Genomic DNA, 20,758 nt, shown 5'->3' on the forward strand with positions numbered 1-20,758 from the left:
GGTCGCCAACTCACATGGTGGACAGTATGATTAGGTAGACTATTCAAATGTGGACAGTATTATTATAGTATATTATTAAATGTGTTAGTATATTGCTACCCTCCTTAAATGTTATTAAATAAATATGATATTATAAAATTAGTTTTTTTAAGGTATATTATTAAATGTGGACATGTCTAGGGATAAGGATAGGGATAGGGACCTGTCTCGAGATAGGTCTTGTGACAAAATGAGTGTGATAGCCCTGTGACCATTCTGGTTCTCATATAATGTGGATTATAGTACTTTTTATAGCCCTTGCTGTTGTTCCCCAGCTCACCAGACTACAACTGCATTGTCCAATTACATGTGGTCAAGGGGACATTGTATTTCAATGTAAATATGTATATTGTGTATTATATATTGATGACTTGCAGTAATGTTATCCATTGTCCTTAAACTGAAGCCAGGAGGGTTATGGGTAAAGATTAGGTGGTGTCCAGGATACAGGTGAGAGGTCTCTCCCCCCTCCTTCCTCTACAGGAAGCATGGAACAGCTGGGGACCCTGTGACATCACAAAGTAGTGTAAGGCGTTAATTTTAGGAGGGGCTTACTGCTACTTTATCCTTGGAACTAGGGGAAGCCAATTAGTATCAATTGTTCTCCTTAGGACTACTACAGACATACAAAACGTTATTCCTCTGCTGAGCCACTCTGTCAGTCTCTACATTAGCTGCCTGTATTTCAACGAATCCAATATAAAATTCTTCTACTAACATACAAGGCCATCAACAAAATTGCACCGACATACTTTTCCTCACTTGTCTCGAAATATCTCCCTACTCGACACCTCCGTTCTGCACAAGATCTACGTCTCTCCTCCACTCTCATCACATCCTCCCATTCTCGTGCACATTCAGAGTTCTACCAAGTATCCCTTCACTCACATTCACATCTTTTGAAGTACATGCTGTTAAGATTTTTAACCCATTCTCTATGCGTGTTGCTGTCATCTATCGCCCCCCTGGTCCACACCAACAATTTCTTGAACACTTCACTGCATGGCTCCCTCACTTCTTATCTACTGATATCCCCACCATCATCATGGGTGATTTCCACATCCCTATTTATAATCCACGTTCCAATGCTGCTTCCAAACTACTCTCTCTAACCTCCTCACTTGACCTCTCTCATTGGATTGAATCTGCTACTCATCAGGATGGCCACTGTCTTGATCTTGTTTTCTCTAGACTATGCTCAGTTTCTAATTTCCTTAACACTCCTTTCCCCCTCTCGGATCATCACCTTATTAGCTACGCGCTCACCCCCAGTTCTTTACCCTCCCTGGTGTCAAACTCTTCCAAGCCTTCTCGTACTCGCAGGAATATCAACGCTATTGATTTTCAACAGTTTTCCACCTCTCTCCAACACCTTCTCTCCTCAATTTCTACATTCTCCTCCCCTGATCGGGCAGTACCCAATTTTCATGAAACCCTAGCAACTGCTCTGGATCAAGTGGCTCCAGCGACACTACATACTTCGCGTAGAATTCGTTGCCAACCATGGCACACTACAGTAACACGAACTCTACAAAAACTTTCTCGTAAAGCAGAACGTCACTGGCGTAAATCTTGTGCCTCTAATGATTTCATCACATATACTGATATCTACCACTCCTACAGAAATGCTCTGGACACTGCTAAACAAGCATACTACCGATCTCTCATCTATGCTCAGGCTTCTAACCCCAAACGCCTCTTTAACACATTTAACTCTCTTCTGAATCCTCCCACCCCAAATCCTCCAACTAACATCAGTGCACAGGATCTTGCTTCCTATTTCAAGGACAAAATAGATAAGATCAGGCTTGAAATGGTATCTCCCTTGACAAGCAATCTGCTCAATTCCTTTGTAGCACCCTCTGACACTCTCTCTTCATTTGATCCCACAAATGAAGAGGAAGTTTCTACTCTCTTCTCATCTTCCTACTCTACCTCCTGTCCTCTTGATCCCATTCCCTCACAAATGGTTATGTCCCTGTCTCCTGTGCTCATTCCCCCTCTAACTAAAATCTGTAATCTATCTCTTTCTACTGGTATTTTTCCATCTATATTCAAGCATGCAGTGATTACTCCCATTTTAAAAAAACAGAATTCTGACCCTAACTCTCTCATAAATTACCGCCCCATCTCCCAGCTCCCATGCCCCTCCAAGCTTCTTGAGAGAATTGCCTACACACGCCTCACACACTTTCTTACAGCAAACAACTTATTGGATCCTCTTCAGTCAGGCTTTCGCTCTCAACACTCCACAGAGACGGTGCTGACCAAAGTTGTCAATGATTTGATCACAGCAAAAAATAATAACCAATACTCTCTTCTAATTCTCCTGGATCTCTCTGCTGCATTTCACACTGTTGACCACTCTCTCCTCATACAAACGCTGCAATCCCTAGGTCTTGAAGGCACTGTCCTATCCTGGTTCTCATCCTACCTATCTAATCGATCTTTCAGTGTTAATTTCTCTGGATCCACCTCTGCTCCGCTTCCTTTATCAGTTGGAGTTCCACAAGGCTCAGTCCTAGGTCCTCTGCTATTCTCTATCTACACCACTTCTCTTGGAAAACTAATAAGCTCCTTTGGATTTCAGTATCATCTCTATGCGAATGATACACAAATCTATCTATCCTCTGCTGATCTTTCACCATCTGTGTTGTCTCGCGTTACTGACTGTCTTTCTGCCATTTCATCTTGGATGTCTTCTCGCCAACTCAAACTCAATCTTTCAAAAACTGAATTAATAATATTCACACCCAAGAACAAAAGCTTCCTGCCTGACATTTCTATTTCTGTCGATAACATGACCATAAATCCCACCCCGCAAGCTCGTTGCCTAGGTGTAATCCTTGATTCACAACTGTCGTTTATTCCCCACATCAACTCTATATCTAAATCATGTTACATACACCTAAAGAACATTTCCAGAATACGCACATATCTGACACAAGACACCGCAAAAACATTAATTCATGCACTCATCATCATATACCGCATCGACTATTGCAATTCCCTCCTTACTGGTCTTCCCAAAGGCAGACTTGAACCCTATTTTGCACGCAGCGGCTAGACTGATTTTCCTTACAAACCGTTTTTCCTCTGCTGAGCCACTCTGTCAGTCTCTACATTGGCTGCCTGTATTTCAACGAATCCAATATAAAATTCTTCTACTAACATACAAGGCCATCAACAAAATTGCACCGACATACATTTCCTCACTTGTCTCGAAATATCTCCCTACTCGACACCTCCGTTCTGCACAAGATCTACGTCTCTCCTCCACTCTCATCACATCCTCCCATTCTCGGTTACAGGATTTTTTCCGGGCTGCACCTACTTTGTGGAATTCCCTCCCTCGCACAGTAAGACTTTTCTCTAGTCTTCAAACCTTCAAGCGTTCACTGAAAACCCACCTCTTCAGACAAGGTTATGATATTCCTCAACCATCATATTAATTTCCCTAGATTACCCTATTGCCATCCTCTACACTGCTAACGCAAGACAACAACCCTCTGACCAACATTGCAACACACACAGCCCACTCAATACTTTTACCTTTGCAGTCTGGCTGGTCCATTGTGCAATATGATGTAGCACATGCCCTTGTGTTTCTAACTCCCATTGTCCTATAGATTGTAAACTTTTGAGCAGGGTTCTCTTACCTCTCTGTCTGTATGTATTACCCAGTATTGTCTTTCTAATGTTTGTTCCCAATTGTAAAGCGCTACGGAATTTGCTGGCGCTATATAAATAAATGATGATGATGATGATGCTGTCTGCATCCCAGCAGGGGGCTTCTGTGGAAGTACAGCTCATCTTCACTGCCCTCTCCACCTCCCCCCCCCCTAGTCCTGCACTGACCAATGGTTAAGAAGAATAGACCCAGGGGTTTGCCTAGGGAGGAGAAAGACTGTGGAAATTAGACCTGAGCAACTCCAGGGGGGAAGGGTGTTCATTCTGGGATTTCATTGATGAAGAGCAAGACTAGTTTTGAGTTGTCCTTCTCCAACTAGAGTCTATATATGCAGCTGAGATAGATCCATGGGTCGTGAAGTCTGGACAGCCAGGTGACTATAACTCCTTAAACTAGTGGGGTAAGGGAGAGATGATGTGGTAAACCTGCCTGGCATTTATTTACTGTGCGTACATAATATTCTAGTGTTGTTTGTATTACAATAAATATACTGTTGTATTTTTATAACTTCATTTGTCTGAGTGACTATACGAATCCTATAAGGTACTGGGTAGACTTCCCTGGCATAGGAAGGCAGCCAGCATGAAGTGGGTAGCATTGGGCCAGATAAACCTGGTATCTTCACAGGTCTAGGGACAGGGTTATAGTAAAGGATACTACATTTGAATTGTCAACCTAATAAATACTGTCTACATTTCAATAGTCCTAATAATACTGTTAATGTCATTTTATTGTTAACTTTATAACCTCGTCTAGTCTGCTGCCCATCAATCATATTTTGTCAATCCAATATAAGGGTGGGAGGGAGGGCCCAAGGACAATTCCATCTTGCACCACTTTTCTTTTCTGCCACTGCTGTGTGGCAATGTTTCCTACATGTGATATAAACTGCTGTGTGTTTGTGCCGTTGCTCTGCTGCTTAGTAACCAGCCAGCTCGCTGCAGCCTTTCGCCGAAAGTGGATGCAAATAATATTGTGAGATGGTCAAAATCGACTGGAAATAATTACAATTTAGTGTTATTGAGGGTAATAATAATGTAGGAACAAAAAAAATAGCCAAATTATGTGATTTTAGCATATTTTACCAATTTTTCAAAGAAATACAGACCCAAAAACAAAACATGTGAGGGCGGTTTTGCCAAAACCAAAGTCAAAACACAAAGTTAATACAGATCCAAAACCAAAACACGGGGGTCAGTGAACATCTTATTAAAGAAGGCCAGTTAGGCAATGATATGGCTTACCCCACTATGGTTTTCCATTGTTCAGTTCCTTACACATGTTCTCTTGCATTTTTTTTACTAAATACAAAAATGTTTCCCCCTCTGTAGGTTCCTTCTAGGTTTTTTTTAACTACGTATATATATCATTGGGCGGAGTACTTTACTTTGACTTCCACAGGGTTGCAACTAGAGGCGAAATACAGTATGTTGCTCCACACCCACAGGCCCCCACTCTTCTTTCCAAAGAGCACTAGTGCCAATTTAGCCTGGACATGTACTTATTAAATTCCACATCTATGTCAAACAGAGGTCAAAGCTAGATTACATTAGTTAACAACTTCTGAAAGCTTAATCGGACTTCAGTTCTTTCAGTACCGTAGACCCACACTGGGTCTTTAGGTAATGCTGAAATGTGTCACTGTCAGGTCAAAGCAGAGTTCTTTTACTTTCCACAAGGCTCTTGTATTGTCCATCGGAAAGAAAAGTCAATTACTTGCTGTGATGAGTTGATACACTACCTCATATAGAGATGTCAAAGTAGCTGAGAGAACATCTCCTGGTCCTGATCCCTGGTCCAATTACCTGTTCTGACTCCGCTGAAGTCCTGAGCTAAGCTGCAAGTGTTTACCTGCTGCATTATTCCTACACGTATTTTATTATTTTCAGTGTCACCTTTGATCCTTCTCTGCAAAAATTTCAGCCTAAAGAAATAATTTTGAAAAAAACATTTAATAGATATAATAGAAGTGACTTTGATACTCTGCATCATGCAATCACCCATAAAACAGCTTGATTATGCACAAATAAACAAAGCAAGTAACAAACCAGTATTTGCACTGCAGGGCCACAGTTTTGCCGTTTTAAAATGACCCTTATACAGTAGACATGGAGCTGCTGCTGTCACTGCAAGATGCTGCAAGTGATCACAGCTGTAAAATGAAACTGCAATGTAATTAAAGGGAAATTTACTTTGCCACCATTTCCTTTCGTTATCCCAAATGCACCCTCTAACCGCAGTAGGAGGGGCTTACAGATGCTGCCACCACTGGACTCCTTACCGGCATCCAGTATCGGGTTTCTTCTGGGTAACTGATGCTGCTGGTGTACCCAGTTACTGGTGTACCTGGGCTGGTACTCCTGACTTCTTCCTATGGATCAGGGTTGCTGTGGGTGGATCTGCCCTGGCCTATCACACTAGCTAAAGCTGTTGGGTAGCAGGCAGAGCAGTGGTTCTGGAATGCTGGGTCCAAATCTCAGAACAACCGGGAATGGATTAGAGTTGGGTCTAATCTGTAGGTCACAGGGATAGACAAGTTTCCAAGCAAGTCTTTGAAGCAAGTGATGTTTATTTGCTCACCTTGGTTGAAGGTACCAGTGAGCAGTTCAGATGAAGCAAGAAGAACAATTTTCAATAAAAAACAGTGCTTTTTATACAGTCTCACAGGGTAAGTCAGCCCCCTGAGGTCTGAGCTATTTTTAGAATCGGAATGCAATGTGTTTACCAAAACATGGATTTACATGCAATGCAAAACTAACAATATTTACACTTATCTGTGATATCCTAAAACTTACTGTGGATTCCTGCATCTTGCTTTAGAAACAGGAAATCTAACAGCAGGTTTAATTAAACCTTCCTGTGCCTTCAGGTGCTGGACCCTCACACATCAAAAAGTCTAATTAACATGAGGTTAACATGGGTCCTTTCTTCAGACAGTTGCTGAATACACATTCCCAAAGAAGAGTTACAAAACCCCAAAGTCATTTCCCAACTCCAAAATACACAAAAGCCTTCTTCAACAAAGGCTTTTTGCATCAGGTATATACCTGAGAAATAATGCATTTCCTCTAGCAAAGTTAAAACAAAAAAAAATAATTTTCTCCCCTGGTCTCAGAAATAAAGATTTTCCTTTACCAACATACACAGAATATCAAATATAAGTACATTTGCAATTATATAAATAAGCGCCCTGATCTATTTCCTTTGAATTTATACCACGTTATTTACAAGTGTTCCAGTCACAGATACCATATAACTTTTGTGACCATGCAAATTCATATTATCACATTGAACTGTGGACATTAAAGTACGACAAAGTATAAAATATGTATATTCAAATTTATCTTTATAACATGGCAAACAAAGCATTAAAAGATTTGTGTCACGGTCATCTGAATTTCTTGATCCGATTCGGGACCCTTGGGACTAGCTGGAGCAGGAGTGAAACAGAACTTAGCAGCCTGGATGATCTTCTTGCTCATTGTAGAATATAGCAGGGGAATGAGCAGTCTAGAAATGTTGACAGGAACAGTGCACTAGTAATGCAGACAGGAACAGTGCACTTGTAATGCAGTCAGGAACACTGCACATGTAATGCAGTCAGGAACACTGCACTTGCAATGCAGACAGGAACACTGCACTTGTAATGCAGTCAGGAACACTGCACATGTAATGCAGTCAGGAACACTGCACTTGCAATGCAGACAGGAACACTGCACTTGTAATGCAGTCAGGAACACTGCACATGTAATGCAGTCAGGAACACTGCACTTGTAATGCAGTCAGGAACACTGCACTTGTAATGCAGTCAGGAACACTGCACTTGTAATGCAGTCAGGAACACTGCACATGTAATGCAGACAGGAACACTGCACTTGTAATGCAGTCAGGAACACTGCACTTGCAATGCAGTCAGGAACACTGCACTTGTAATGCAGTCAGGAACACTGAAGCCAAGAACTATCCTCTGGAGAGAAGTGTGTTGTTCTGGCAATGAACAGATCACAGCAGCAGGTTTAAATAGGATGTCCCAAACAACTATTGGCTGATCAGTTCATGTGATCACAGCTTCTGAATCTGGTTGGTTTGGAATGATCACCTGACTGCATCCAAGATGGCCGAGCCCATGCAGCAGAACAAACAGTATGTGTTTGTTTACAAACGAAGGTGTGGAGAACGGGAATGCTGCAGATGACCAGAAGGGACCCAGGTAGCCGTGATATAACAGCGGCGGATGAGGTAAGTGCGGCTAAGATCCCGATTTGTGACAATTTGTTTCTGTACTCAGGCCAGGCATCCTATGTAATTTCTATGAGTGGCCCCAACAATAATTACAACCAGACTTTGAATATTACAGACAGAAGTAAAACTGTAACTTGTCAATATGTCTGTAATTAGGTTATGGTGGCAGACACTAAAATACTGGGATTTACAGTTAGAGAAATTATTCAATGAGTACAGTAGTTGATTGGGTGCAAAGATCACCACATATTTAGTAGCTGGGAACTTAGAGTAGGATTTCAATTTGGCTCTCTTGTCCTATTAAGGCTTATGTCAATGGTTATGGATTCACTTGTGGATTTTGTGGTAAAGGCTTGAGCTTTTGTAAGAATAAAAATAAAGGTTATTATGTCATGTATAAAGTGCTATTAACAGTACTTTGCTGCCCCATATCTATTGACTATTCAAAATGGTTGCATTACCAAGGGGCCAGAAGGTCCCGAAACACTAGACCTAATGCATTTCTCAGCAGAAGGCAGTGTACTGGCATTCTACTTATTTACTGACAATACACAAAGCGGTAATTATATCAGATACCATTTATTTTAAGGAAAAGAAGATTCAGCTTTTATGAAGTCCATATTATTACAATATCATCATATAAGAAGAAGATAAGAGAAAAGCTGAAGGTATCTATCTGATATAATTTAAAATTATGTTCAAGATTCTACTAATATGTTATTTGGACCCACCACTAAAAATGTGCAAATTGAAACTTAACATAGCATTCCAGGGTCAATGCAGGAATCCAGAGCAGAATGCGGAATTCCTGGGGGTCAGTCCTGGATGCTGGGGGGCAATGAGCATCTAGCTGCATTTGCTATAAATAATTGTGTCTTATGGAATGTTTGCTAGCATTGTGTGACCTGGAAACTGACATGGACATTTTAAGATATTAAGGGATCACATAAGTAAATAATGTTAATTTGTATAAATGAGTCACTCTTGCCATTATCCTTTGTCTACGGCTTCACAGAGAAACACTGTACAACCATACAATTTCTCATAGAGCTGACACTTTCTTCAGAGAGCTTACCCCTCTTCCGGCTTCTAAACAGGCAGGGGACAGTCTTGTTATGTAATCAGCCCAACCAATGAGGGGCTCTGTGTTGCTTTTTGGCTGAGAAGCGCATTTGTACAGGCACATAACAGTCCTGATTTCCTCTCGTTCCCATTAGGCTATGGATAAGATTACACAATGGAGTATTTTAAGGGAAAAACAAGAGTTTATTTTAAGAAAAGGGGTGGTAGTAAAGTTCTAGGGAAGTGTTTCCCAAGCCCAGTCCTCAAGTACCTAAAACAGTGCAGGTTTTTAAGGTCACAAGTGACATAATTAGTACCACCTGTGCATCTGTTACCATGTATCAGTCAGTAATGAATACACCTTTGCTCCAGCAAGGAGATATGGAAAACATGCACTGTTAGGGGTCCCTGTAGACCAGGTTTGGGAAACACTGCTATAGGAGGTTGATGTGAAGGTTACCATTTTGCACAGTAGACGGCTAAATAGGTGGGCGGATCATCAGGGGTGCTTCATAAGTGACCACTGTATTTGGTCATACGCAGTATGGTACCAAAACCGTCATAGGAATATTAAAGTGATTTATTTTTCCCATTTGTTTCATGGGCTTTATTATTATCTCTTGAGTTTATTGTGATATATAGAAACTTTATAATGTTTTCCGTATAACACATGACTGATTTATAGTAAATTTTAATCAAGTGGATATTTGAATTGATTTCACTCTAATCATTAAACTCAGAGTTTTTCACATCCTTGGGGCTAAATTAATTATGATATGCTGACAAGTATTGTAATGTATACAACTGAGAAGAAGAAATTGCTTTGTGGTATCTGGATTAACTCTGTAACTCCCAATGAAACACAGCCATGGTGTTCTTATATTACATGAATGTGCCTTCACATACAACATTTAGAGACTCCCAGGTCTACTATAAATGAATGCTGAAAGTTTGCTAATCATTTAGAATTATGGGCATCACTGCATTCATGTTCAAAGTGTTTTTCATTATATAATAAAATAACAAAAAAAAATGTGATTAAAAAATAATTATAAAAAACTTTATTTTGAAGGACAGCCTAAAACAAAGATACAACCTAAAAGCATGCTTTAGACTTGAGATGATGTTCCATTGTCCGAATATAGTTTAGTTTTCTTCAAACTCGTATTTTTCATTTAATCCATACAGTTTTACATTCATCTCATCTGTCCATAGGCTGATTTTTCAGTAGCCTTTTGGATAATCAAAATGGTCCTTGACATGCTTTAGATGGGTAAAAATGTTGTTTGTTGAATGCAGTGGTTTCCACCTTGATATCTCAGATGTATAGCATTATATTATTGTTTGTGGACATTAGGAAATGGAAGAGAGGACTGCAAATTTGTAACAGTTAACCTGGGACTCTGTCTGACCTCCTCAGAGTGTTATATGATTTTTGTCGTATTACCACTTATTGGAAGAGTCATCCAATAATGGTGCTGAGTATCATTATTATTTGTGGATTGATCGAAGCCAAGGTATTTAGTACTGAATATTACCTGCAACACTTTTACAAGAAATTTCCATAAATAGCAGACTTGAACAACCAAGGATGGGTATTGTTGGGTAGGGCTGGAATTATATGAAAGTCTATTATTGACTAGAAAATCTGATTCAAATTATTATTATTATTATTATTATTATTATTATTATTATTATTATTATTATTATCCCCTTAATATAGTAAATAATCCTAGAATTTCACATAGTTTTTTTTACATAAACAGTGAATACTGGATGAATGTGTTTGTTAGGCCCCACAACCACCTAGATGAGCTTTTAGAACAGTTAGAGTAGAGATCTTCACCTTTAGCAGCCCCCTTTCCAGTAGAGCTTTATGTGTTCACAAATACTCAGGTGCCCCCAGGTCTAAGGCTCAGAGTAGTAAAAGCTCATCAGAGATGGCCATAGTGCAGATGGAACCGGAGGCGCCATCCCAGGCTGGAGCGGGTGGTCAGAGGAAGGCCGAAGTCAGAGGTCCGTAGCAAATCAGCAAAGTCCAGAATACAAGCCAAAAGGTCACAATGGTAGATCAGGTATACAGGAATCCAACAGCAGGTCAGCAACAATGCAGGACTGGAACGCTATAACTGGCAGGGAGGCTAAGCTCTCCCTGCCTTAAATACAGAAGAGAGCCAATCAGGACCCTTGCCCAGTAAGTACTTCCAGGGGCAGCTTAATAAATTACTGCCAGATAAATTGCCCTGCAGGCTGTTCACTACCCTGCATACGCGCCCAGCTGCTCAATGTTGCAGGGATGCGGCGCTGCTCAGATGGTGTCCCGACCGTTGCCATGGAGATGGTCGGCATGAGGGGAACCGGAAGTGACGTCCCGGTTGTTGTCATGACAGCTGGGACGCTGAAGGAGGAAGTGAGCCGCGGATCACCGCGGCTTGTGACAGTGTTCAATGAATATCTAAACGTAACTTTACGCAAAAGCTGATTTGAATGTAAAGCATGTAAAGATTATGTTTATATTACCTAATTATTAAGTAAACTACATTTCTCTCTTTCAGGTTTGCGTGGAGCAATAGCATTTGCTCTAGCAATACGAGACACAGACTCGCAGCCTAAACAGATGATGTTCACCACAACATTGCTGGTCGTCTTCTTCACAGTGTGGGTTTTTGGAGGGGGTACAACACCAATGCTTGCATGGCTCCAAATCAGGTTAGTAGCGTTTATTTTCACTATGTTGGAGGGTGTTTCTAGTCAATCTGCTGTTTGAGGAGGCAGCTAAACTGGTGTCCATCACATCTCTAACACAAATGAATATAAACAATGTGCACTTTACACTATAAAACACAAATAATGCAATGATATCATTACTAGGTGTACCAACATGGCAAATTTCTCATTTAGGGGGAAATTCAATTAGAAAAAAATATGCACGATGGGCCTGCGTCATTAAGGGGAACAAAGCATAACAAAGGAGTAACTTTGCACCTGTGGGGACAGATTTAAAGTGTGGGGACAAATTTATAATTGGGGCAGGGCATGTCCTAGATCAACTTTAAATTTCAGTGTAAAAATAAAGCTATCATGTATTTGTGTGCTACATGAAAATACAGCCAGTATTTATCTTATGTGCAAAATGATAAACTAATTTGCACCCAGTGCATTGTAGCATGATTTGTCCAGGATCAAATTTATTCCTTTTTTTGCCTTACTTTCCTTAATGACTCAGGCCCAATGTGTCTCCAGAACGGCTGTGGAGACAACTTCCACGTATTTTTTTTGTGAAATATTCACTCATTGTTGCTCGCGTTCCATAAAGCTGCAATCAAAAATGAGTGGATATTTTTACCATGCTAATAGTAAAAATTTGCAGCTATCATGTTCTCAGGAACATTGCGGCTAATTGAATCTACCCCTTAGATTTGGCAGCAGGAAAATTTGCATTGTTTCAATGAATTATGTACCACACTTTATTGATTTTTTTTATTTGTACTGTCATTGCCTTGTTCCTATTAAGAGCACTTATACGTAACAATGTACGTTTTACTCTATGAATCTCATACTTCTGCAAAATGTGCATGACTGTCCAGATAGAACTGTATACTCATCGCAAAGTTTAAAATTTTTATTGTATAGCCAAGATCTTACAGTACAGATATCAGTGCAAGGACAGTCTTTGTACTGAGCAGCATAAACTCTGCCTGATTGACTTCCAGTGAAGGGAAACATGACGAAACAATGACTTGTAAAAGGGGGGCTACCACTATTTTATCTCTGTGTTTCTTTCTACATTATTGACTACTCTATGGATTTGTGGATACATCTAATAGTAAGGTGGGCTACAAGGTATCTAATCTGGCTAGTGAAGGTTTTTATGGCGAAGAAGCAACACTTTTCATAACTATATTTAATTTATGAGGCACCGCAAGGTACATACAGAAAAGAACAATGGGTACGGATGAACAGAATGGTAAATGTATGGATGCAATTAACAGAACAAATCGCATAGCAAGGAGGAACAACTTAGCATAAGTCAAAGCAGGGACAGAAATGACGACGTAGAGTGTGCAGACCTGAGACGTGAGGTGGAGGACCCTGTCCGTGAGAGCTTACAATCTACAGAAAATAAAATACTTAGTAACTGACTGGTTCTGAGTTCAGAAAAGAGAATTGCAGATATGCATATTGTCACTTAACCTTTTCAGATATACTGCAAAATCCTGGACTGGAAGGGACAGTAGCTGGAAACAGAATTGTCAGGAAAAACACCAACAACCTCACATACTGTAAATTTACAACTAATTACTAAAACTGAAGTGATGGTATTGGATCTGTTAATGGATCTCTTATTGAAGGTGAAAGAAGACTATGCAAAACAGTTAATTTGCTGCTTAATAAAAAGACAATTTAAGGTAAATTAGCTATGTCAATCAATTGACATAGTTATCATTTGTTTTATGGGCTCATAAATCCATATGTATGGAGAGTGCAACCATGAATAAAGATGCACCTTCTTTCCTGGATAAAGGCTGCAGCACATTTAGAGTTTTACAGAGCAAGACAAAACACTATTTTACATTAACATATATGGAAGGTTGTTTATCATTAAACTGAATAATCTACGTTAAATAACTATACTATTCATATTTAAATAAATATGTCCATCATGCTCTCTGCCATTATTTTGCAGCAGGTGGTCATGCTGGGAGGGAGTTGTTTCTCTAACAGAGCAGACAGAAAGTGAATAACAGCATGTCAAGCTTGCTTAGCAGAAACGCACTGCTTAGATTGGTTGATTCATACTTAGTGGCAGGACCAGTAATATAACATCAGTTGACTGCATTCTTGGCTGTTTCAGCTGTTTCTCAAATCCTTAGGACAATGCCCTAAAGATGTGGGTGTGGCTTCAGCTCCCTGCAGTGGATTGAGAAGATACTGTGGCCTTTTATAGAGCTGCAGTGGGATATGAGGTTAACACTTATCAATGTGTTTTGCATCCATGGTTCATTACTGAATATTTTAATTTGGGATTAATGGTACTTTTAAGTGCACAGTTAACTACAAGTATCAACAAAGAAATTAGCTAGAGGGGTACATATTCAGCCCTATGCTGACTAGACTACTATGACAAAGGGTCTCAGCACTGCCATTCTCCCATTTGTATAGGGGTGAGCATACGCTCTTTGTCCCAACCCAGGCTATGAGCACTGGTGCTGGTATCACTTTTTTTTTTTTGAAGGAAGGAGAAGGTAGAACATGTTTTCTCTCTCTGTATTTATTCTTTTTTTTTTTAAACTAACACAAGTCGATGATGATAACTGGAATCTCTACACCAGGGTACTTTTCAATCGTATATTAATGTAACCGCATACTTAGTGTTATGAGTAGATATGTACAATTCACAATAAATGCTGCCTCATTTTACATGTGCCATAACTGGCTCTCACTCTTACTGAGGCCCATAATGTGAAGCAAAGACTCATTCATGAACTGGAGAGATGGTGACAGATTTGGAACAATTTAAAATGTAGATCTGTTTTTACAACCTAATGGTATTGATATAAGCTGCACTGAATATTTCTTTTGAATAGTCTTATTTGTTACATTGTAGCTTTATTTGTTGTAAATGCAGATCAGACAGAGCAGCAATTATTGCACTAAGCTTTGGAAATACCTTTTCTTCTTCAAGTGTTCTTGAGCTGTAGGTTTATTGTGTGTCATAGCTCACTCAACTGTGCTGGTGGAACATTCTGTACTCTGTAATTCCGTTTTTCAAAAATTCAGTTGTGGGTCCCGGAAAGTTTATGATAATTTAATTTTACATATAATATTATATTAAATTGGAACATTTTTCTAAGCAACATGCAGAATCCCCTATAAAACAATACATTAAAACTGTAACCACATATGTCATATAGAGAAACACTTGTTGTAACAGTTTGACTGGTTTACAAATAAATACATTTTCTGTTGTAAAATTTATGAATTCCTTAAATTCAATTTTCTGATGCATACTGTATTAGAATCAATGTATGGCAATGTGTAATCATATTAATGTATTAACCCTTCCTCCAGGGAAATAATTTGAGCACTAATATTTATTAAACAGTTTAAGTTACTGAGATTCCTGTTCACAGAATATATTTTAATCATTGCTATTCTAAAAAACTGTTTTTCCCCTGCCACTGGATTAAGAATGAAAAGTTAATTATAAAGTTTGCTATTTTAAACAGCTCCTAATTTTTTCATATTTTACACAACCTGTTTTCTAAACACAATGATAGCAGCCATCTTATGGACTGAACCAATAGTAAGGAGCTTAATTTGTACCTAGTATACATGAGCAGTCTATTCACTAGGAACTAGGGATGCTCAGGTTCGGTCCTGAAAACCGAGCCTCCCCCCCTTCCCAAATCCGAGTCCCGAGCCGTCTCTGTACTTTGTTGCGTGCTCGGAGCTGAAATTGAGGCAAAACGTCATTGTCGCATCATCGGATCTTGTGGGCTTTGGATCTCTCCCTGGAGATCTGGCGCCATTTCTCAGAGAGTCACAGGAGAAGTAGCAGCGTTCTTGGCAGTCTCCAGTGCCATTGCTAACACAAAAACAGGAGGAGTGGCAGTGTTCTTTTTAGTCTCCAGTCACATTGTACCGTGCCATTGCTCACAAAGAAACAGGAGGGGTGGCATTGTTCTTTTCAGTGTCCAATGACATTGCTCTGTGCCATTGCTCACACGGAAACAGGAGGGGTGGCAGTGTTCTTGTCACTCTCCAGTCTCCAGCACCAATGCTCACACAGACACAGGAGGGGTGGCAGTGTTCTTGTCACTCTCCAGTCTCCAGTGCCTAAAGAACAACGCAGGAAATTGAATCTACCCCTAAGAACAATCAAGAACACAAAAATTGCAGGAGCACCAGACTCGCAGAGCAGATGCAAAACAGTAAAAATAAAACCAATAAAAAATGTATACATTTATTTTTTCTATGTGTTTATTTGCCTTTTTCTTTTTTCCCCTAATCTCTCCCATACTTACCTGGCTTTTATTCAGGATTCCCTTATATCTGCCAACCAAAGAAACATTCAGTAAGGTTCTTGTCTTTGGGCTCATTCAGAAAACCTGGGGGTTCGTAATGCAGACTGCACACTACCACTCACAGACGTCTCAATGTATTCTAAATACTGTATAGAGTTAGAAATTTGTTGTTGAGAGATATATTCAAACGCCATATCATTGCAAGGGAAATTTGTTATTTAGGAATATAGTCTGTCTATAGTTTAGAGAGGAGACAGCCAACTCAAGATAACCTGATAAGACATTTTATGGGATAACTTTGACTCATTTACTTATTCACTTATTAATATACTGTATATGCTCTTAAGCTACATGAAAAAACAGTCAGTATGTAACTTATGTGCAAAACAGAATACTAATTTGCACCCCTTGCATTGTAACATGGTTTTGTCCAGGAGACTGAAATAAGAAGTTTCTTAAGTTAAGATCCTTAACGAATCAGGCCCCTAGTTATCATTTATTTAGTACATTCTACAAAATAACAGCAAGAATCTGATTGGTTGCTATAGGCAGCATCTCCACTTTTTAACACCTGCAGTTTAGTAAATATATCCCCAGTAGTCTAATATAGTGGGGTGGTGGAATGTATGGTGTGGGAGAGATAGTGAAATTAGAATCATTAGTATGAAACTATTACAAAAAGAATACTAATGAGACCATAGAGTAAATGTATCAAGCTGAGAGTTTTCCGGAGGGTTTGAAAAACCAATCAAATTCTAGTTATCATTTATTTAGTACATTCTGCAAAATGACAGCTAGAATCTGATTGGTTGCTATAGGCAACATCTCCACTTTTCAAACCGGCCGGAAAACTCTCAGCTTGGTACATTTACCCGATATGTTATGGTGTGTATGTAATATATTTCATATATATATTTCTGTGTCATCTACCACTGCCTTCCATTTATGTAAATCAGGGTTCTTCTGTTGCCAGCCATGTACGGGCTATAATAACTTTTGCAAGAGTAGTTAAAATAAAAATATATTGGTAGAGAGGCTTATTGAAAACATTTTTGAGAGAGGAACCAAAAATACATATTTTAGGATGTGTATATATATATATATATATATATATATATATATATATATATATATATATATATATATATATATATATATATATATATGTGTATATATATATATATACATATATATGAATTTGTTAGAAAGCAATACATGATGTGGTATCTTTAATAATTTTAAGGCTATTGTTCCATATGAATGGAATTAATTTTTTCATAGGAATGGAAATACAATAGAATTCTATAGGAGTTTTTTTATGTACATAGTACATAGCATGGAAGCTTTACGAACATGCTTCTAATGCCTTTTTAAAAGCAAGGACAACGTACTAGGTTTTATCTATGCTTTAACCAGCATTAGTTTTCAATACCAACGTGTATCTAAGCTTCTAAAGCCACTGTCTTGTTGTACTCCATTGTACGTCTGAAATTTTCATGTTACCTTTCTCTCTTTTTACCACTGCTTATATGTGCTGATAAGTTGGAATGTGGGCCCATCCTACATAGACGGCTTTAAGAATTTTCTAGAGGAAAATTTATTTTTAGATCGCTAGCATTTTGACTAAATTGTCATTGTTATAATATAATAAAATAATTAAATGCATCAGCTTTTCAATTGACATCTGTCCCATTGGGTACACATACCATTATATTAACGATTATGTGAGCATTATAGATGGTAATATCATTTGATAGGATATGATTCTTTTGTGCAAAGTAGTGTATCGTTATGTGGCTTGTTAGTTGTTAATACTCAATGCCTCATAAAGCACAGATTCTGCCATTTATTTAACACTGTTGAGCTTCTATATGGTTACTGAATTTTTCTTTTGTTTAGTTGTTTTATTTGAAGCTGTATATCTTTACAATGGGCTTCTGATCTGCAATTTTAGGTTTCTTCGTTCAGAAGCTACAGTGATTTTTAAATCCTTTTCTGCTGAAAACTAAAAAGGATTACTGACATCCACTTATTTTTGTGACCTTATTAGACCATGACCAGCCTAGAGGCTGTCTCATGGAAAACAAAATCCCAGCTAAACAATATCTCCTGCAGGGTAGCCAACCGGGTGAGAAATTAATTAAAAGACAGCAAATCTGTGCTGGAAGTCATAGGGCATGCAATCTTCCTAACAATATTCACTAACTGAGTTTCATAAGGTTTTGCCTCAGTGAAATTTTATCAGTTTTAAAAAAAAAATGAAAGTATTCTGGTGTTAACATGCTATTTTCCCTGGTTCTCTGTGCATGATATAATTACATACTGTTTGCTCCTGAGTATTCCAGGACAGTTCTGAATTTTTATTTTTTATTTTTTGCTGTATAGCTGTAGCATTGATCTTTTAGTTTTCTACTACCAAGATTAATAGAATTACTTGGGGTAGCTACATGTAGTTATATTGTGTGTTACACCCAAAAGCAATCATAGCATAGCTTCTATGAATGGACATAAATCCCAACTGTCCCAGTTTAGTTTGGACATTCCTGATTTGAGGGCTCTGTCCTTCCTTCCCAATTGGGTCTACTTTGACCAGTGGGTCTGGAGATATTTCTCATTCACTGCTGCTGTGCATATCTGAGCAGTGGTGAACGGGTGCCACACACACCTGCCATTGGTGCACATGGCAATGAATTGGTGTTAAGAGGTAAGCGGGGTGAGGCTGGCCACTCCTTTTCAAAATGCCCTGGTGGGCATGACCCTGTAGTGACAGGACCACACCCACACTGCAACATGAGGTATGGATTGAGCTAATGTCTGGTCATATGGGTGTCCTGGTTTTCTGTTTCAAAATGACAGAACTCCTATCAATAATGACCATCTGTTCCCTTGGTCCCTGAGCATGCTCAGAAGAGCAGTGTGGGGTCCTTGACAACAGATGGACCAGCATCGCCTTCTCACCCGACATACAGTACAAGCACTATAATCTACAATAAACAGGTCTTTATTATACAGCTGTAAAACATGCACTCAGTAGTAGCCAGCTGCCACTGTTAAACTGATGTATAGAATGTCATGTACAACACTCTAGTCAACAGTAAGTGTTACATTATTACAAACTAAAAAGTGAGAATAATAACCTGAATATATTGGGTGCGTACAGTAACAAGTTCTTTCCGAAGGTGACTTTTGTTTTTCTTTGTCCATGCACCTATGCCATAGTAGCCAACTATCTCTAATTTCCAGGGACAGTCCCATTTTTAAATATGGTCTCTGGCAATGTCCCTGCCTTTCAATATTGACCAACTACACAATAAAAGTCCTTATTTTCTGAATATTAGTTATTATTATCAGTTCTTACCATTTATTTTTTTTTATAGCTTTTATTATGTAATAATTTATCAAAGTGGAGTTTCTAAAATACAAGTAAGTTATAGTCAAATTCAGAAAACATAACATGATGAGGTTTGCAGCGCTCCAATGTCTGTCATTCCAGTATGACAAGTAACTTGTATAGACGCACCCCCTGAGCTATGTATGTAACTGTGTTATACCCTATTCAGTGCATCGGTGTAAATAGGGGTTGTTTACTAACAGAGCGCAGAAGTGCAGTACAAACTATATCCAAAACACAGGGTAGAAATAGCAATAAATGAATATGTTGTTAAGCAGGTTTTCAGTTTTCAACAAAAGCTACCAAAAATGTAAATGTGAACTCTATATTTCTAACTCAGTTCTGTTCATTGCAATTACATGTGATATGTAGGTTTTTTTAAAGCATTAAAAAATAATGTTTAATGCTGTCAGTCGTTTTCAGCGCTGATAATTTGTGGTTAGATCAACTGTAGAGATATATATCGTTTTCAAGCTTCCACCAGATGGAGACATTTATTTTAAGAACATAACCCTAAGATATACAATCATAAAGACATTTTATATCCACAACACAGAACACTGTACAACTAGAGTTGAGCACGCTGCGCAGCCATTTATTGGATTACAGATCTTAGATGGAATGAGCATGCTGCCAAATGTAAAACTGTCACTTCTAAGTCATGCCTACATTCATTTTTAGATCATCCCTTTGTTTATACTAAAATACAAATTATTTGATCCTCATTTATCACATCTTTTATTGTTATCTGGGAGCCCAATTGTTAGTGTGCCATTGTTCTTGGAACCCAATAATGGTAGTTCACAAAGCAACGTGTTCCATGTGTGACAGTTGAAGGACCCAAAAAACAGATCCAGGGACCCCACTTTGGTGTCCTGAAGCATGGTAGGAGTCTGCCACATGTGAGGAAGGGGTTTCCAGAAGCATGGCATAGCTCCACCCCATCCTCACAATGGACTGGCTTATGCCCCTTAATATAAGGCTTATTAGGAACACTATATAAAAGGCTACTAGCGGAAGGAGTATAGTATGATTTTTTTCATGCTGTGCTCTCCTCTGCCTGTGTAAATACTGTTTATATTATATATAGTCCTTCACTTCCATCCTTGTCCGTTCTCACTATTGCCCCTGTGTTACTATGCTTGTTGTTCCTGCACTTAGGACTAATAAAGCTGCTGTTGATCTATACACCTGTCCCAAGTCCTGACTCAACCCCTGTCCTCCACAGGTTCCAATCCAGACGTTATAAAGTCATGAGAGTATGACATGATGTCATACATTGGCACTTGCGATGCGAAGCTGCAT

At 38.9% G+C, this 20,758-nt stretch overlaps 1 protein-coding gene across 3 annotated transcripts in view; it reads left to right on the forward strand.

The window, feature by feature from the left end:
* SLC9A9 (solute carrier family 9 member A9) overlaps positions 1-20,758 on the forward strand; it is a 650,964-nt gene that overhangs the window by 388,741 nt on the left and 241,465 nt on the right. For all 3 annotated transcript variants that reach the window (XM_075201923.1, XM_075201922.1, XM_075201924.1), the window contains exon 12: positions 11,590-11,743. In XM_075201923.1, the coding sequence (XP_075058024.1) occupies positions 11,590-11,743 (154 nt within the window). The remainder of the gene's footprint in view (positions 1-11,589; positions 11,744-20,758) is intronic.

This window comes from Mixophyes fleayi, chromosome 3 (assembly GCF_038048845.1).
Source record: "Mixophyes fleayi isolate aMixFle1 chromosome 3, aMixFle1.hap1, whole genome shotgun sequence".
Classification (NCBI taxonomy): domain Eukaryota; kingdom Metazoa; phylum Chordata; class Amphibia; order Anura; family Limnodynastidae; genus Mixophyes; species Mixophyes fleayi.